The sequence below is a fragment of the Juglans microcarpa x Juglans regia genome, chromosome 4S, assembly GCF_004785595.1.
Source record: "Juglans microcarpa x Juglans regia isolate MS1-56 chromosome 4S, Jm3101_v1.0, whole genome shotgun sequence".
Classification (NCBI taxonomy): Eukaryota; Viridiplantae; Streptophyta; class Magnoliopsida; order Fagales; family Juglandaceae; genus Juglans; species Juglans microcarpa x Juglans regia.
Window position 1 is genome coordinate 27,427,720 of NC_054601.1, and position 17,213 is coordinate 27,444,932.

General features: G+C 39.4%; 2 protein-coding genes across 2 annotated transcripts; one reads left to right on the top strand and one right to left on the bottom strand.

Moving 5' to 3' along the window:
* Nucleotides 1-858: 858 nt before the first annotated feature.
* Nucleotides 859-10,772, bottom strand: LOC121261973 (thioredoxin reductase 2-like). The gene is made up of 2 exons (XM_041164419.1): nucleotides 9,624-10,772; nucleotides 859-1,207 (listed from the first exon to the last, which is right to left on the bottom strand). Exons 1-2 carry the CDS (start codon nucleotides 10,735-10,737, stop codon nucleotides 1,137-1,139), a joined length of 1,185 nt encoding a protein of 394 aa, XP_041020353.1. The 5' UTR covers nucleotides 10,738-10,772; the 3' UTR covers nucleotides 859-1,136.
* Nucleotides 10,773-15,501: 4,729 nt separating this feature from the next.
* On the top strand, nucleotides 15,502-16,266 carry LOC121262226. The gene is made up of 2 exons (XM_041164620.1): nucleotides 15,502-15,972; nucleotides 16,123-16,266. Exons 1-2 carry the CDS (start codon nucleotides 15,502-15,504, stop codon nucleotides 16,264-16,266), a joined length of 615 nt encoding a protein of 204 aa, XP_041020554.1.
* Nucleotides 16,267-17,213: the final 947 nt, after the last annotated feature.

Sequence of the window (17,213 nt, forward strand, 5' to 3'; positions counted from 1 at the left end):
CCGATTTACACCCCCTAGATCTTTTTACATATAATTTTGTTACTTGTTCTCTACACTGTTTGTACTTGAGAGTTGTGGTGTACGATACCTTGGTGTGTTTTTTATAACCGAACCCTAATTTAAAGTATCTTTGACCCTTCTTCATCTATCACATTGATCGATTTGCATGCACCTTTAGTTGTGATTGAATTCCCTTCATTATTTTCTCTTAATCCTGATTTTTTATATGTTGTTGCATGCTTACGACACCAAGTTGGCTGAAAGCTTTGAATTGCATTTGCCACCGCTTCAGGGTGATAAGCAGAGGCCCCAAACTTTGAAAATCATTCATACTTATTCTTACCAAAATGGCCTCTATTTAAAACATAGTAGTAAAAAATATCATTTCTCTGTAATATATCACATTTGTCTTGCTATATTCCCATATGAATCTAACGCAAAATCACATGGTTAAAATCTAAACATAACAATTCAAACCGGTTGTTTTATCCTCTCTGTTGAGAAAATTGTATCAGAAAATTTACAAATTTACATGACTTAATATGATCCATCATATTATAAAGCTCTTTTTCTTATAAGATAAATCTAATGGATCACATTAGGCTACATCAATTTGTAAACTTTCCTACTTAGATTTCCCAGTAAACCTAGCAGGCTAGCACTCCTCTTTTCCGTTTTCTACCGCACAATGTCCAAAACATATGAGTCATATGACACTGAATTGCATAACAAAACTGGCGAAAAAAGGGTCTTGATGCCTTCCTTTCTAACGGCATGCCCTATTTGTGAAGAGAAGAATAATAACCCATAGGACATGCCGCTACACAACCAAAGTACAAGGATGCTCAATCTGATATAGCTAAATTGGCACTAAAGCAGAGTATTCAGTAAAGCAGAAGATTTAAAAAGCTATAATCAGCTTACTGCAAAAGTAAGCATTACCATTCTCAGATCATCAAGCCAATCATCAAGGAAAATAATGAGCACGTGCAGCATAAGGTAGTAATCTATGAATGCATCCACCAGATAAATGCTACGATATCATCGGTTCAACAAGTTAATTGTCCAACTCTTTTCCCTATTTAAATATTGCTTCTAATTGAGCCCCTTTTAAATTCCGGGCCCATTCTAGGTAGTCAATCGGTTTTACCTTCCTGGGATCCGATCTCTTGCAAATAATGTTCGGCTTCCAAGGCTGCCATGCAACCTGCATCATTTAAAAATAAAAACCCAACAACAAAAACAAGTTAGATACACAGCCAACATTTAATGCATGGCTGTTGTACTGTAAAAACAACAGAACTTAAAAAAAATAAGTCATTTGTTTACATGATAACTTTGGTTTTTTTTTTTTTTTTTTGATAAGTAAGAAGTAAGTTTCATTGATATGAATGAAAGATAGGCATAGCCCATGTACACAGGGAGTATACAAAAGAAAATGCCTAAATACATTCTAAAAGAACTACATTAAAGATAAGAAATCATGCACATTGTTTCCATTAAGGACAATAGCTGAAAACCATAGGAGTAAAGTGTGTATAAAAAAATTCTGAAGCTCCGCTATTGTTCTCTCTCTATCTTCAAAGCACCTCGCATTCCTCTCTATCCAAACACACCACATAATGCATAAAGGTATCATCTTCCAAACTGCGGCCACCTGGGGACAACCTTGAATACCCTTCCAGCAGGCAAGCATATCAACCACCTTTGACGGCATAACCCAAGCAACATTCACTCTTCCGAATATCCCATCCCATAGCTCTCTTGTCACCTTACAATGCAATAAAAGATGGTCTACTGATTCCCCTTATTTTTTACACATATAACACCAATCCATCACAATGAGGCCCCTTCTCCGTAAGTTGTCCATGGTTAGGATATTCCCCAGGGCTGCAGTCCACACAAAGAAAGCTACTTTGGAGGGTACGTGAGATCTCCAAATACTTTTTCTTCCATGGGAAAGGTACATTACCTTGTGAAGCCAGCCTTTGATAATATGCTTTCACTGTGAACTTCTTGCTACTACTGGTTCTCCATTGTATTCTATCATCTTGTGCCATAGAACTTCTTGCGAGATCTCCAGAGGAATGTAGTGAGCTGAAAAAATCTGCAAAGGTCGACAGCTCCCAATCATGATTATCCCGAGTGAATAGAATATTCCACTAATAAGTACCATGAGCAAACACTAACACATCTGCCATCGTAGCCTCTCTATTAGCTGTAATGCTATAGAGCGCTGGGAAGGCCCTCTCCAAAGAGCACTCACCACACCAAACATCCTGCCAAAACTTAATTCTAGTACCCTGGCCAACCACATAACGGATGTTGTTTTCGAAACACTGCCAACCCCCCTAATATATTTCCACAAACCCACGCCATACCGCCCCCTCACTAAATTAGTACACCAACCACCCCAAGCACCTCCATGTCTAGAGTTAACCACTATCTTCCACAAAGACTCATCCTCCAAATGATACCTCCATAACCATTTCCCCAATAGCGCTTTGTTAAAAGTTCCTAGATTACGCACACCCAAACCTCCAATCGCTATTGGGGAACAAACTTTATTCCAATTGACAAGATGAAATTTGTTTTCCTCCCCCAAACCACCCCACAAGAAAGCCCGAAACAACTGCTCGATCCTATTAGCCACCCCAGCAGGCAATGAAAATAAAGATAGGAAGTAGGTTGGAAGATTAGATAAAGTGCTTGTGATTAGAGTAATCCGCCCTCTCTTAGATAAATACAACATTTTCCATCCAGCCAACATTTTCTCCACCTTCTCAATAACCCCTTCCCAATAGCTCTTACTTTGAAAGGCGCCCCCAAAGGGAGGCTGTAACATACGGGTCTAAATTTAGGGTTTAAAACTAGTATTTTACTTATTCATTTATTGGTATTTTAATTTCTTTATATTTATTTATTTATTTTAGATTTTTTTTTGTGATAACAGATAGATCGATTTAGTGATTCCTTTCCTTTTTAAAACTTCGAATATTCTATCCACTTAGTCCCCATGCTAGTTTCGGTTTCCAGAGTTTGAGCAACTCCAAGTCAAACCTTTCAAACTCTCTCAGAAACGGTATCCACGTGAGAGTAGGTTCCTAAAGTTTAGGCAATTTCAAAATTCAACCAATCTCTCCACGTCGCTTCCTCCCATCGCCTATAAAAAGACCCTCAAGCCTCTGTGATTCACACAGTGTTATATCAAGAGAAACAACATTCCCGCTTAAACCTTACCTCTGCCCAACCATCGTCGTCCACCCCGGGACGTCGGAGCCCTACCCACGGCGCCAGAAAACGCTGGCCAACTCAACCCCGTCGAACCCACCCCCTCAGGTAAGCCCTTGCCGCCGCACGCCACCTCCCTCCCTTTCGATTGTTTGAGTTTCAAACCCATATCTCTCTAAACTCTCGCTGTTTCTCTCTCTCTCCCTCTCTCGGTGTCGCACCACCATAGGGACCCCCCAGTCTCGTCGCCGGTCGCTTCTAGCCACCTAGAGCCGCCGACGCAATCTGCTCTCCCTCGTGAGCATCGCGCAGCCCTCTCTCTCCCGTAAGCCTCTGTTTTTACGTCTGCTCCTTTTGTTTTATTTTCTTTTCTTTCTCGTTTCTTTTTCTTTTTCTTTCTTTTCTTTCTTTTCCTTCTTTCTTCTTGTTTTATCCCGTGTGCGTCAGTTCCCAAAAAGCCTTTTTAATTCGGTAATTCCATGCATGCCTTGTGACCGTGAGGATGTAATTCCCTGAGCCTCGACTTCTTGGGGCCTTAAGTCAGTCAGATAGTATATTTTTCAGAAATACATTACCTTTACATGGGCTTTATCTAATTGAACAATTATCAGCATTTAGACACAAGTTTTATAAAAGATTTTTAAAAGATTTCAAAGCATTTGTTGGAGTCTATTAGTAGTTAAATTCCTTATACGTATTTAATTACGTAGAGTATTACGACACGTTTTGCTAGGAAGTTATTAACGTCTAGAATCTCGTTTAGGTAACGCGCTACAAGTTGGAAATCAGGAAGCAGCGCTAAGAGGTAAATAGTATGATCATATTAATAAATGCGTATTGTGAATATTATTATTATGTATAAAAAGAAAAAAAAATGTGATGTGCTTATGATTGCTAACTATGCTACACTAAGAGGCAAGTCAAGGTTAGTTTACTTTTCAATCTTGATGAAATATGAGATTATACTTGAGTGAATGAATTTATTGTTGATTGATTTAATGTTACTAAATTCACATGAAAGACATGAAATGTTGAAGTAGTAGTTCAAAGTCAAGTATGCCATGTAATAGTCAGATTATGCAAGCCATGTCCATGAAATGCTTAGATTGTATATATGCCATGTTTGTGTAATACTTAAACCATGTATGCCATGTTCAAGTAATACCTGGATCATGTATGCCTTGGATCGTCTTAGAACCTTCATAGCATGTTATGTAATATCACGTTATACTATGCCATGCTAAATCATACAAGAGTATGCCATGCTAAATCATACGAGAATATGCCATGTACAAAGATATGCCATGCTAAATCATACAAGAATATGTCATGTACAAGAATATGCCATGCCATGTCATGTTACGCTATACCATGTACAAGATTATGCCATGTTAGAGATGTTCATGAAGCAAATCCCATGCATTAAGAAAGATAAGAAATGTAACGGTACCACGGACTCAAGCGTGGTTAACCACAAGTTTAGTGAAACACGGACTCAAGCGTGTTTCACTCCATGATATGCAAGTTTAGTGAAACACGGACTCAAGCGTGTTTCACTCCATGATATGCAAGTTTAGTGAAACACGGACTCAAGCGTGTTTCACTCCATGTTATGCAAGTTAAGTGAAACATGGACTCAAGCGTGTTTCACTCCATGTTATGCAAGTTAAGTGAAACACGGACTCAAGCGTGTTTCACTCCATGTTATGCAAGTTAAGTGAAACACGGACTCAAGCGTGTTTCACTCCATGTTAATACAAGATAACTAGGACGTTATGCATTCACAATGACATGTTTTGATTATATATGCTCCCGCTTATGTTAATAATGAAAATGTGTGCCATGTAAATCTGTGATGATATATGTATGTAAAGTCTTCCAGAAGATCATGTTACGTATTTGATTGAAATCCATGAAGTTGTATGCACGTTCGTAAGGGTATCCTAGAGATGAATTGTATGTTAGGCAAGGACTATATTTTACGATACGACGTACTACTTATTGAGTATTCAACTCATTATTTTTGTGTGTTTCTTGTTCTTCCATGTCTGATTCTCGCAGATGATATCTATGATGATGAAGAGCGGAATGGCCAGGAGTAGATCTAGTACCAAGACTTAAGAATGAATAAGTGATTTTATCACCAGAATTAGATTTCTTTTATGTCATGCATAGGATTAGTTATGTTTCGTTATATTTCGTTCAGTTTCCAAAACAATCATGTTCAGTTCAGTTTTAATGTTTTGATGAATTTCAATAAATGAGGTAATTCAGGATATGAATCTCTCTACCGGGCATTATGTTTTAAATGTTGGTAATATCTCTATCCTACGGGAATGGGGTGTTACAGAGGCCCATATATTTCATGGGCAAAGAAGACACTTTGCACCCCAAGAGAGCTGTTAGGTTGCTCATTTGAGGCACTCCACCCACCGCGACAATTTCAGATTTGCCAAGGTTGACCTTGAGCCCCGACACGGCTTCAAAGCATAACAAAAGTGCTCGTAGAGCTTGAATTTGACCCAACTCAGCATCACAAAAAAAGAGTGTATCATCTGCAAATACAAGATGTGAGATCATAATAGAGCCATTTGTATCATTACCCACCGAAAATCCAGTAAAGAAACCACCCTCAACAGCGGCCTTCACCATCCGGCCAAGTGCCTCCATAACAATAACGAAAAAGAATGGAGACAAAGGGTCCCCTTGCCTCAATCCACGCGAACTAATAAAGAAGCCAGCAGGGGTAACATTAACTAGCACTGAGAATCGAGCAGTAGTAATATAATGACGAATCCAAAAAATCCACCTGTCACCAAAACCGCATCTCCCAAGAGAGTATAGGAGAAAATCCCAATTTACATGGGCATATGCTTTCTCCATATCAAGCTTACATAGGATACCTGGAGTGCCCTCCTTCAACCTGTGATCCAAGCACTCATTGGCAATAAGAACTGAATCAAGGATCTGCTGCTCCCGTACAAAGGCATTTTGAGGTTTGAAATAATTTGCTCCATCACAACGCTTAACTGATTAGCAAGGACCTTTGAAATAATTTTGTAAACCCCACTCACCAAGCTTATAGGATGGAAATCCTCCACTTCCATCGCCCCATGTTTCTTCGGTATGAGAGCTAGGAACGTCGCATTAAGGCATTTCTCAAATTTTTTGAAAGCATGGAATTCAAGAAAAACCTGCATTAGATCGCCTTCCACAATCTCCCAGCAATGTTGGAAAAAGCCCATCGAAAAACCATCCGGTCCAGGTACTTTGTCTTTAGCCATACTGCTAATGACCTTATACACCTCATCCTCTTCAAAAGATATTTCCAGCCAATTCGCACTCTGAGTGTCAATTGACTCAAAAGGCAAATCGAGCTTCGGCCTCCAACTAAACGTTTTCGTCAATGAAAGCCAAATATTTGTTGACGGGATTGTATTAACACAGCATAGATGGCATGATCTCTACAGGATGGTGATGGAAAAGAGAAAAAGAAGAGGAAGGAAGCAGTAGCCTCTCTCTCCGTCTTCCCCCCCGCCGCACCAGGCCTGGTGGTCATTTTACACCCCACCCTGAGCTGTTGTCTGTCCACCGCCGTCTAATGGACGGGTAGATTTTTCAACCCACTGCCTGCCTATTCTTTGCACAGCCAAACTCCAGATATACAAACCCACATATTACAAAGATCCAACCCCAAATCTTTTGATCCAACCAAAAATTTAAAACACAAATCTGTGGGTTTCTGCAACCAATTTTTGTGCGTAGATCTTGAAATATGTAGATCCATATCAAGCCATGGTAGTAGATCTTAAAAAATGTGTAGATCCATAGCATCTCTGTGCAGACCCATGACCAAGCCATGGTCGTGGGTATCTACAGCCCATGGCCACGGCTTGGCTGTGGGACTCTAAAGACCCATAACGCCATCCACGGCCAAGCCATGGCTGTGGGTTATAGTCTGTAGAGATCGACGGCCATGGCCGTGGATCTCCCGACCACAACCAGTTCAAGTGATCCATGGCCATGGGTCTATGAGAAGAAATCTGGAAGATGGTGAGGAGGAGAAGGAGAATGAGAAGGAGATGATGAAGAATGGGAGACTTGGCTGCTGGAGGAGATAAAGAGAAAAAGAAGAGGAAGTGAGTGGCTGGAGACTTGGGCGAGAGAAGAAATGAGCATAAAATTAGGATTTGTTTTGCTTATATAGTAAGCAGTGGCCGGGTAGAGGTGGGTACCCATTCCCGCCCCCAGCCAGCTTTTTTTTTGTTATATGTAAAAATTTATTAATACCAATAGGAGTAGCCAAGTATATTGGATGTATACTAGAGAAAATACCTAGTTGGGGGGCAGAGAAAACAAGGAAAATGATCCTAACAAAGCCCTAGCCCAAAGACAAAGACGCACCTGCCCCAAACCACCACTAGTGCACCCATGTCTATACTACCAAACCAGGTTTTGCCCATACACCAAGCCACAGTAAAATCCCCAACACAATCCTCTATACTTGTACACATAAAAAGCCACCAGCCCGCTTTTTATGTTTTAAGTTTTGATCTGCCCACCCGCTTGGAAATACCGGGCAAGTAGTCTGCCAGGTAGCTTGCGAGTGCAGGCGAATGGGTCAGGTGGGCCGGTTACAAGGGCCCCACCAGCCTACTTTAAACTAAATGAACAATTTTACTTATAAGTTAAACTTTATAATGATCACATAAGGTGTTGCCAATAGCAGATGGCCTATGCATAAGTAGCACCAATCAAGAAAACAAGAAAAGAATAAAGAAGTCCTGAAAACTAGGAATAAAAGAAATAAAATGAGCACACATCCAACAATTAAAGGGTCTTGAAGAAGTCTTCAAGGCCTGCCACTGTTTTTCCTTTTTCTTAAAGCTCCAGTCTTTTCTCTCTCCAAATTCATCACAACAAACCAAATGGGATCATCTTCCACAATGCTTCACTCTAAGAACAATTAAGGCCTTGCTTGGATTGGGAGAGCATCTCAACTAATCTCATCTAATTATTACAACTTTCCTAAATTCTCACACAAAATAAAATAAACAATTCAATTTTTTCAAATTTCAAAACAAAAATAATATTAAAAAATAATATTTTAATAATATTTTATTCAACTTTAATCTCATTTCATCTCAACTTATTATCCAAACCTCCCCTAAACCTTCCCTTCCAACATGCCGAAAACTCCACCACACTATGAGGCATAATTCAATCAAAGCCAAGCAATTAAATGAACAATGAAAACTATGTATTCCCAACAGCACAATCATAAAGCTTGGAGTAAAACAGATAGTTTGCCTGTACCTCATATTGACATACTACTATAAAAATCTGTGTAATCTCTATTTTCGGGGTCAATTGAAAAAGATACCATCCATGATGCATGCCAATGTTTTTACTCAAAATACTTTCCCACATCAATCTAACTAAACTTTTTTTTACTGTTTATTAAACATTTAAGAAGACAAACACTCCAAGCCTAGTCAATTGTCTAGAAGTACATTCAAGCTTAGTTTAAACCTAAGCAGAAATCAGAGATACAAGCCTTATCACTTTCAGGTCACCAAGTACAAAAAGAAGCCACTGCCTTATTCAGTCTCATGAATACTCTGTTTTCCAAAACCCTAACTTATACAAACTTGAGTTTGCTCACGTTTGGGCTCAGTGTCTCTGAACTTGCATCAGGACCAAACATTCACTCATTTGCATTTGAGATATGGATATCAAGTGAAGCCCAAAAGGGTTATGGTTAGATTAGGTTCTTGGCAACCCTAGAGCACAGGCTTGCTCATTATTGAAAAAAAAAAACCTACAAAAAAGTACATTATCACTCAAGGAGGTACAAACTTCACATGTAAATCCACCGAAGGTAAGCAGAAAGTTTCACAACTGAACCCCACCCCTAAGAGTAGCATTGCAAAAAATATAATTCTTTTCTATTTATTGTCAAATTCAACAACAAAAAGCAATATGACTGGTACCATAATGCACCTAGGAAAAACTTGCTGAACTCCACAGCATTTGAAGGCATACCAGAAAAGTTCAGTTTTAGATTCACAGATTTTTGATTCACAGCTTTCCCGCCCAACTACACAAAGTTTTCATAACATTCATTATACTAGCTCATTTTATAACCGCAAAAAACCACTCTTGATTTGGCAGAAATTATTCATGCAAAAATGTTGTTTCAATCCTGCAGTGACAAGAAACGAAAAACAAATGACACGTGATCCCAGGTACGGAGCTTCGGTTGTAGAATATGACAGCCATCACATTGTAATAACTAGATTCCTAGTCAATTAAACCGTCTAATTATTTTCATACTCTAATGTTGGGATATGATCTGCTACCATTTTCAATATAACAAGAGAGAGACAAACCAGTGCCGGCAGCAGTTACAGCCTGCCTGAACTTCTTGTCCTGGACATCTCCGGCAGCAAATACTCCGGGCACGCTGGTCTGGGTGGTCCCTGGCTGTGTTACAACGTAACCATCAGAGTCGAGCTCCAGCTGACCATCCAAAAACTTGGTGGCTGGCTCGTGCCCTATTGCGAAGAATAACCCCGATACCTTGAGATCTGAAACCTCCCCGCTGACCACATTCTTCACCTTCAACCCTCCCAAGAGCTTATTTTGATGATCTTTGTCACCGTAGGCCTCCAACACCACCGAGTTCCACAGCACCTGGATCTTAGGGTTCGTCAAGGCCCTCTGCTGCATAATCTTGGACGCCCTAAACGTATCCCTCCTGTGGATAATGTAAACTATGGACCCGTACTTGGTCAGGAAAGTGGCCTCTTCCATGGCCGAATCCCCGCCTCCAATAACTGCCAGAGGCTTGTTCCTGAAAATGGGGGCCGCACCGTCGCACACGGCACATGCCGAAATCCCGCGGTTCCAGAAGCCTCCCGATCCCTCTGCAGATCCTAGGAAGTCCAAACGCTTGGCGACGGCACCGGTCGCAACGATGACGGATTCGGCAATGACGGTCTTAGAATCGGCGAAGATCTTGAAAGGGGTGGTGGAGAAATCGACCTTGTTGACGGTCTCGGTCAGAATCTGGGTGCCGAAACGGTGGGACTGGCTGCGGAACCGGTCCATAAGGTCGATGCCGTTGATTCCATCGGGGAATCCCGGGAAGTTCTCGACGTCAGAAGTGGTGGTGAGTTGGCCGCCGGGGGCGATGCCGTTGGCCATCCAACCCTCGAAGAGGATGGGCTTCAGCTCTGCCCGTGACGCGTATATGGCGGCGGTGTGGGCCGCTGGGCCGCTTCCGATGATGCAAACCTTCGTTTTCAGAGTCTGTAGATCATCCATGGCGGAGACCGTAGTTGAGGCCGAAGTCGAAGAAGATGAGGCGGCTGCTGATGAGGCTACTTTGGGAGCGGCTGTGGCGGCGGCGGAGGCAACGGCTGCGGTGGATGCCAATCGAAAGAAGCTGCGACCTTTCCTGATCAGACTAAACAAGAACCTGTGTCGGGGGCTATAACTCATATCTCTCCGCTTATGCCGCACCGCGCTTGTATCATTTTAACCTACTTTATGAAACGTATTTCAATATAGATATTTTTTTTTTGAAATAATATAGATTTTTTAAGCATAATGTACACCGCATTATTTTAAAAATAAATTTTAATATTATAAAATTATTATCTATTTTATATAGAGTTATAAAATAATTATATAATAGTAAAAATATTACATTTTTCATTAATTATTATAAAAAGAATCGGAGGTTGATTTCAATCAAGTGCCGCCATTCAGTCCCTCAAATATGCTCCCAGAGCATTTAATTTTTGTTTTCATATTTTTTTAAAAAAATACACAAATATACTAATAGAAACTTTTTAAAACATTTTATATATAAAAGAATGCATTAATAATAATAAAAATATATCCATCATCTTCCCACCAAACACTATACATAATTCTTTTAATTTTTAATTTTTTTTACTAAATATATAATGTATTGATGATGAATAAAAAAATTTAATTAGTATAAAAAGAATAAAATCAAAATAAATTTCGAAAATTAATAAATAAATAAAAAATGAATATAATATATAAGAATGAATAACAAAAACTCATAAACAATTCATAAAGAAAATCTAGATTGTAAAGGGAAAATAATTAATTTGTTTCAACAGAAGAGAGCTATGGACCTATGGTTCGGTAGAAGTTCACCAGGATAAGGCCTGCCTACCCAAAGTGCCTGGCCCGTTGAGCCCGCTTGTCACCACCGGGTGGTTTGGTGAAATGTAGGTAGAACAACCACTTGCCCAGTAAAACTGTAAAAGCATTGTAAAAGCATTGAACTGGTAAGTTTGGGAGTGAGATAAGAATTTTATATTTTGTTTAAGAGTTTAAAATATTATGTTTTAATATTATTATTATTTTAAGATTTGAAAAATATGAATTGAGATTTGAAAAAGTAAAATTATTTATTATATTTTGTATGAGTATTTGAAAAAAGTATAATAATGAGATGAGATGAGATGAGAATTTTGTATCTCATCCCAGCCCCCAGAATTTTGTGTCTCTTAGGTAAATGTCTCGTTCCTACCTCATTTGACCTACTTGATTCTATTTTTTTAATATTCAAAGCTGTCCTGTATCTTGGTTTATCGAAATTAATCGTAACAAATCCGTCAAGGTATTATTGAATAAAATCTAAATTAGAGAATTCGTTTTGGATTTTTTGTGAGTGGCCTTTGTTTTCTAAAAACCATTCCTTAGGCACATTAATGTCTTTCCAAATGATTGATCTTAATACTTTGATATTTGCATCATTTGTGTTTGTTTGGATTATGTTGGGTTTGGATAGACAGTTCGGATGAAATATTTTGAATAGTAGTTGAATAAAATATTATTTGATATAATTTTTTAGTATTATTTTTATTTTAAAATTTAAAAAAGTTGAATTATTTATTATATTTTTATATGTGAATTTGAAAAAATTGTAATGATGAAATGACATAAGATTTGTGTATCCAAATTCAAAGCTGTCTTTTGGACTTTTTACTAAAGTATGAACATTTAAATTTGTTTTTATGCACTTGCAGTATATTTTATATATTAATACTAAAGGCTGACTTTATTCTAGCATTTCATATCATGATGTTTTGATATTTAAAGTTAGTGCTTTTAAGATATTGGGATCTTGTAGAGTTAGAGTGAAGTCCGAAAAACAATCAAAGTGAATTGGTCCATTGTTAAGACTTGATTCTACTATACCTAGAATACTAGTGCTATAATCCGTGAATCTAGCATCTCTTAGACATAACAAGACTGAGGCATTTATTCCTCTTCTTGTGATTGGCTTGATTGCTACTTGTATAATTCCTACGTATATAAAATTGTACTTCTTTTCTTTATGTTTTTAATGGCTTCTTTTCTTCAAAGCACTCTCAAATTAAGTAAAAAAGAAAATAATTTGACAAAAGAAAAAGAAAGACCACAGCTGGAGGAATCCTAAGAGCTTTCACAGCTCTCAGTCCTAAAAAGGAAGAAATAGTAAATGAACAAGGCAGATGAAAAATATCAATAACCAAGAGCGAATTCTAAAGAGAGAAAATCAGAGACACCCCCTCCCTTAATTTCCTCGTGTATCCTAGTTCATTTGAACCCAAGTTGAAACATCTAGTGATGTATTCAAGTAAAACTTAAGGTTGTAAATAATCTTGCTATTTTCAATAAAAGTTATATTTCAAAGTATATTTATTGTTTACCTGCTTTATATATTATGTTTATTGTTTATCTGTTTTACGTATTATGTTTATTCTTTACCTTATTAATCAAGTTATTAAATTACTAAGAGCATCCATGTTTTGCCTTTATCATAAATTAAAGTTTACTCCCACCAATTTTAAAGTATCTTCCTTGACCTCCAAATTACTCAATCTTATATGCGGCCAAGTATACTCTGATACCATACTTGGCTACAAGGTAATTAAAATGGAATTGCTGGAGTTCATCTTGGGTCATAGGGGAAGTTCCTAATATATATAAGTTTAGTCCCACCTCTTACAAGGTGTTTTTCTTGACCTCCAAGTTACTCAATCTTATAAGTGGCTAAGTATCTTCATATATATATATATATATATATATATATATATATATTATATATATATATATATTATCGCCTTGTGTGCATTTATATTTGAATCATTTGTTTATGGAAGGGCAAATACTATCTCCCTCTGTCCAGACCTAATTCACCTTATAGAGGCACACGAGCGTGAAACTGCAAGCCCAACAAATAAGAAATAGAGAGACACATTGAACAACCATGTAGAAAGCCCACCTAGGAATCCAGAATCTATCAACAATGGCATAATGGCATAACTGTATGAGTAATCACAGATCTTCCTAAAATGTATAGCCATCTGAGATACTCGCCCAAGATGTTAGCTCCTTCCACGATTACAATCTATCCAAAACAGATATTCAGCACCCCTAAAATCATCGGAGAGGATCATGCTATTATATGATCTCTATCAATTAAATAATTGCCTATATAAATGATAAGAACAGACGATTCGAAGTAACTTCTAATCACCCTACAGATTTTACATTCTTCCTATCCTAAGCATTGAGTTAGGCATCAGAGATGTCCCTGACACACCAAGCCTCCATGCTTATTTTGATACAGGTTAATCAAGACTGTCAGTGGTGGTGCGAAATACATCTTTAACAATTAGTGACGTCTATGGTATATTCTTTTCCTTCATAAAACCAGCATGTTTTTTGTATGCTTGCTACGATGGGTTCTCAGGTGACTCGTGACTAAGATGCTACCTTGTGACTAAAAGGCTACCTCGACAAACATGGAGGGAAGGTTTGCGGAGATGGACTAGTGAATGAAGAAGATGGTGCTGGAGATGCAGAATCTCCAACGTGAAAACAAAACCCTGAAACAAAGGAGCACCAGACCCAGGGAAGCTGCCACATCAAGCCAGAACGAGAGAACCAAAGCGAAATTGCAAAGTGCTAGTAGAATGACCATCGGCGAGGAAGAGAAAAATAAGATTCACCATGAATTGTGTAGCCTCATAGAAAAATACGAGGAGATGGCCAAGAAGATAGGAGCATCTTCCTCGTTCGACCAACTGCTCAATAGTAAGGATCTGCCTTACAACATTGAGGTAATGGCAATGAGCTCCCACTGAAATTCAAGGTTCCATGGGTCTAAGGACCCGGTTGAACATCTAGAGATGTTTAAGGCTCACATGACGCTCCACTGTTTTCTAGGGGAGATTTCATGTTAGGCTTTCTTGTTGACACTCAAGGGGTTAGCGAGAGGATGGTTCGGGGCCTTACAACCAGGCTCCATCAATAGTTTCGAAGAATTAGGCCAATAATCTCTCACCCAGTTCATGGCCAGCAGAAGGAGTCGACCTGCTGCATACCTCCTCACCGTCAAACAAAGAGAGGACGAGAGCTTGAAACCTACCTCTCCCGGTTCAATAAAGAGCGCTTGACACCGGATGATCAGGAAAAAATCACAGTGGTAGCAATCTTGGGGGGCGTATGGCCCAGGAATCCTTTTATGTAGTACTGGTGAGGAGAATCCCAACTATGTTACGGGAGTTCATGGATAGAGTGGATGACTTTTTTAATGCTAAAGACACTCTATGGGCCCTGACCACCCCGAGGAAATACAAAATGGAACGGGCAGAAAGCCGCTCAAAAGTAGCCACCAGTGCCAAGGCTCCCAAAAGAGATCCGAAGATAAGGAAAGGACAATATGACAAAAGGAGAAATAATGAGGGAGCTTCCTCTAAAGGCCAGGACATTTGAGCGAAGTACTTGAACATAAACATGCAAGAAAGGAACGAGGAAAGAATTAAAGGCCATAATAATCAGGCTAGAGGGTCCAACAAAAGCTGAACGTACCACATCATGGAAGGGCACCGTATAGAAGATTGCCACTTCCTGAAGTGTAGGATAGAAGAGATGGGAGGTAGTGGCGCACTCGAACAAATAATCGCCCAACATTCCTTGCCCACGAGGTGGGAAGATAGAAAAGAGTAGGAATGGGAACGAAGACCTCTCCGAAGTGAGAGCCCAAATAGAAGAAGGATAGCGCACAGGAATCCAAAAAGGACACCCCGCCATAGCCCAAGCAGGAAAAATGCACCCCTTGGTGAGATACAAATAATCGCAGGGGGATTCGTAAGAGGTGGCCAGATGACCTCTAATCGGATAGCATGTGCTTAAAAAGTGAGGTATGAGGAGGTTTTTAATGTGGGAAGACTGATGAAGCAAGCACGAGTTGGAAAGACTGCAACCATTTCTTTCAACAAAGATGATTGTGAAGGCGTGATCTACCCACATGACGATGCCTTAGTAGTGAAGATGCTTGTTGACAACTTTAACACTCGAAGGATACTAATAAATAATGGGAGTTCGGCCGACATACTCTTTTGGGACGCATTTGTAAGGATGGGCACTGACCAAAACAGACTGCGGCCCTCACCAACACCATTGAATGAATCCTTGGGAGAAACAGTGCAACCAGTGGGCTCAATAACCCTCCATGTGGAGACTAGAATGAGCCCCTGCACCGCCACCACCATGACAGACTTCTTAGTGGTAAAGACTCTCTCCTTCTACAAAGCCATAGCCGGGCGACCAACCTTGGACATCTTGAAGACTGTCACGTCCAAGTATCATTTGGAGATGAAATTTTTGAGGAAAATGGGCATAAAGGAGGTCCACGACGAGCAAGTACTGGTGAAACAATGCTATGTACAAGAGTTGAAAAAAGGAGGAAGAGATGACTGAGTAGCGAAATCGTCCAAGGAGCGACCGCCAGCCCAAACACCAAAACTCATTGAGCGGAAAGTGGAAACTCAGGATGAACAGAGCTTGAAATAGGGCGAAGTCAATGAACCCCTCGAGCTAGTTGCACTAGACGAGGCCAATAAGAAGGCAAATGCAAGGATAAAAACCAGAATGAAACCTAAGGTGAGATCACGGTTGAAGCGGCTACTTGCTGAACACAAAGATGTCTTCGCCTAGAGTCACTATGACATGTTTGAGATTGATACATAAGTGATTGAACACTATTTTAAGTGTGGATCCAGATCCCAAAAAGGTCAGACAAAAATAGAAGAGATTTAGTACAAAGAAGTATGCGGTGATAGCAAATGAGGTCAGTCGCTTGGTTGCTGCGGGGTTCATTAGGGGAACCCACTATCCAGAGTGGCTTTCGAACGTGGTCCTGATCAAGAAGTTGAATGGCAAGTGGAGGATGTGTCAAATTCACTAACTTGAACAAAGCTTTCCCTAAAGATAGTTTTCCCCTACCACGCATTGACTTGATTGTAAATTTGACAACTATGTACAAAATTTTGAGTTTTATGGATTCTTACTCCGGACCTGCAGAGACATCACCTTTAAGAAAAGATGCCACGGCACATGCTACATACAAAAATCACATCTAGAGTAAGCCTAGAGGTAGACAGACTACGAACTTACAGGCCATATCGTCTAGTCTCAAACGTATGGCGTACTACCATGTGGGAGACCCTTGTCTCATCAGTCATTCGGTCTCTACGATTCTTCAAGTGCACAGGACAAATAGACAATTGAGATCGAAAGCCTCTCATCCAATCATATAAGGAGTCAGAAGAACGTCAGGACTGTGACTAACAGTCGTGCGGTATAAAAGGCATTAGATAAGAGTCAACATCTCAATTTTGAGATCTTAAAGTGTTTCACTTTCTTCTATTCGAAAATCTCCAAGGAAGAAAGGAGCTTGAGAGCATCATCACTGAGGAATCAGCACCAGCGCAACTTTCGTATTAATAATATTGTTCAGATTGGTTAGCTCCTATAACTATACCGGGAATCTGGGGTAAATACTTGTGAGTATATTTAGGGTTTGCATATTTTGTATCTCACGTCTTTCTTACATAAAAAGTTCAATTTTTCTTCATAAAATCTATTAGCTATCTTTAAGTTGT

Coding starts and splice junctions, on each gene's coding strand:
- LOC121261973 (XM_041164419.1), bottom strand. CDS start 10,737: ATGAGTTATAGCCCCCGACACAGGTTCTTGTTTAGTCTGATCAGGAAA. Junction 1,208..9,623: donor TGTAACTGCTGCCGGCACTG/GTTTGTCTCTCT, acceptor TAAATGATGCAG/GTTGCATGGCAGCCTTGGAA.
- LOC121262226 (XM_041164620.1), top strand. CDS start 15,502: ATGAAGCAAGCACGAGTTGGAAAGACTGCAACCATTTCTTTCAACAAA. Junction 15,973..16,122: donor AGGAGGTCCACGACGAGCAA/GTACTGGTGAAA, acceptor AGCTTGAAATAG/GGCGAAGTCAATGAACCCCT.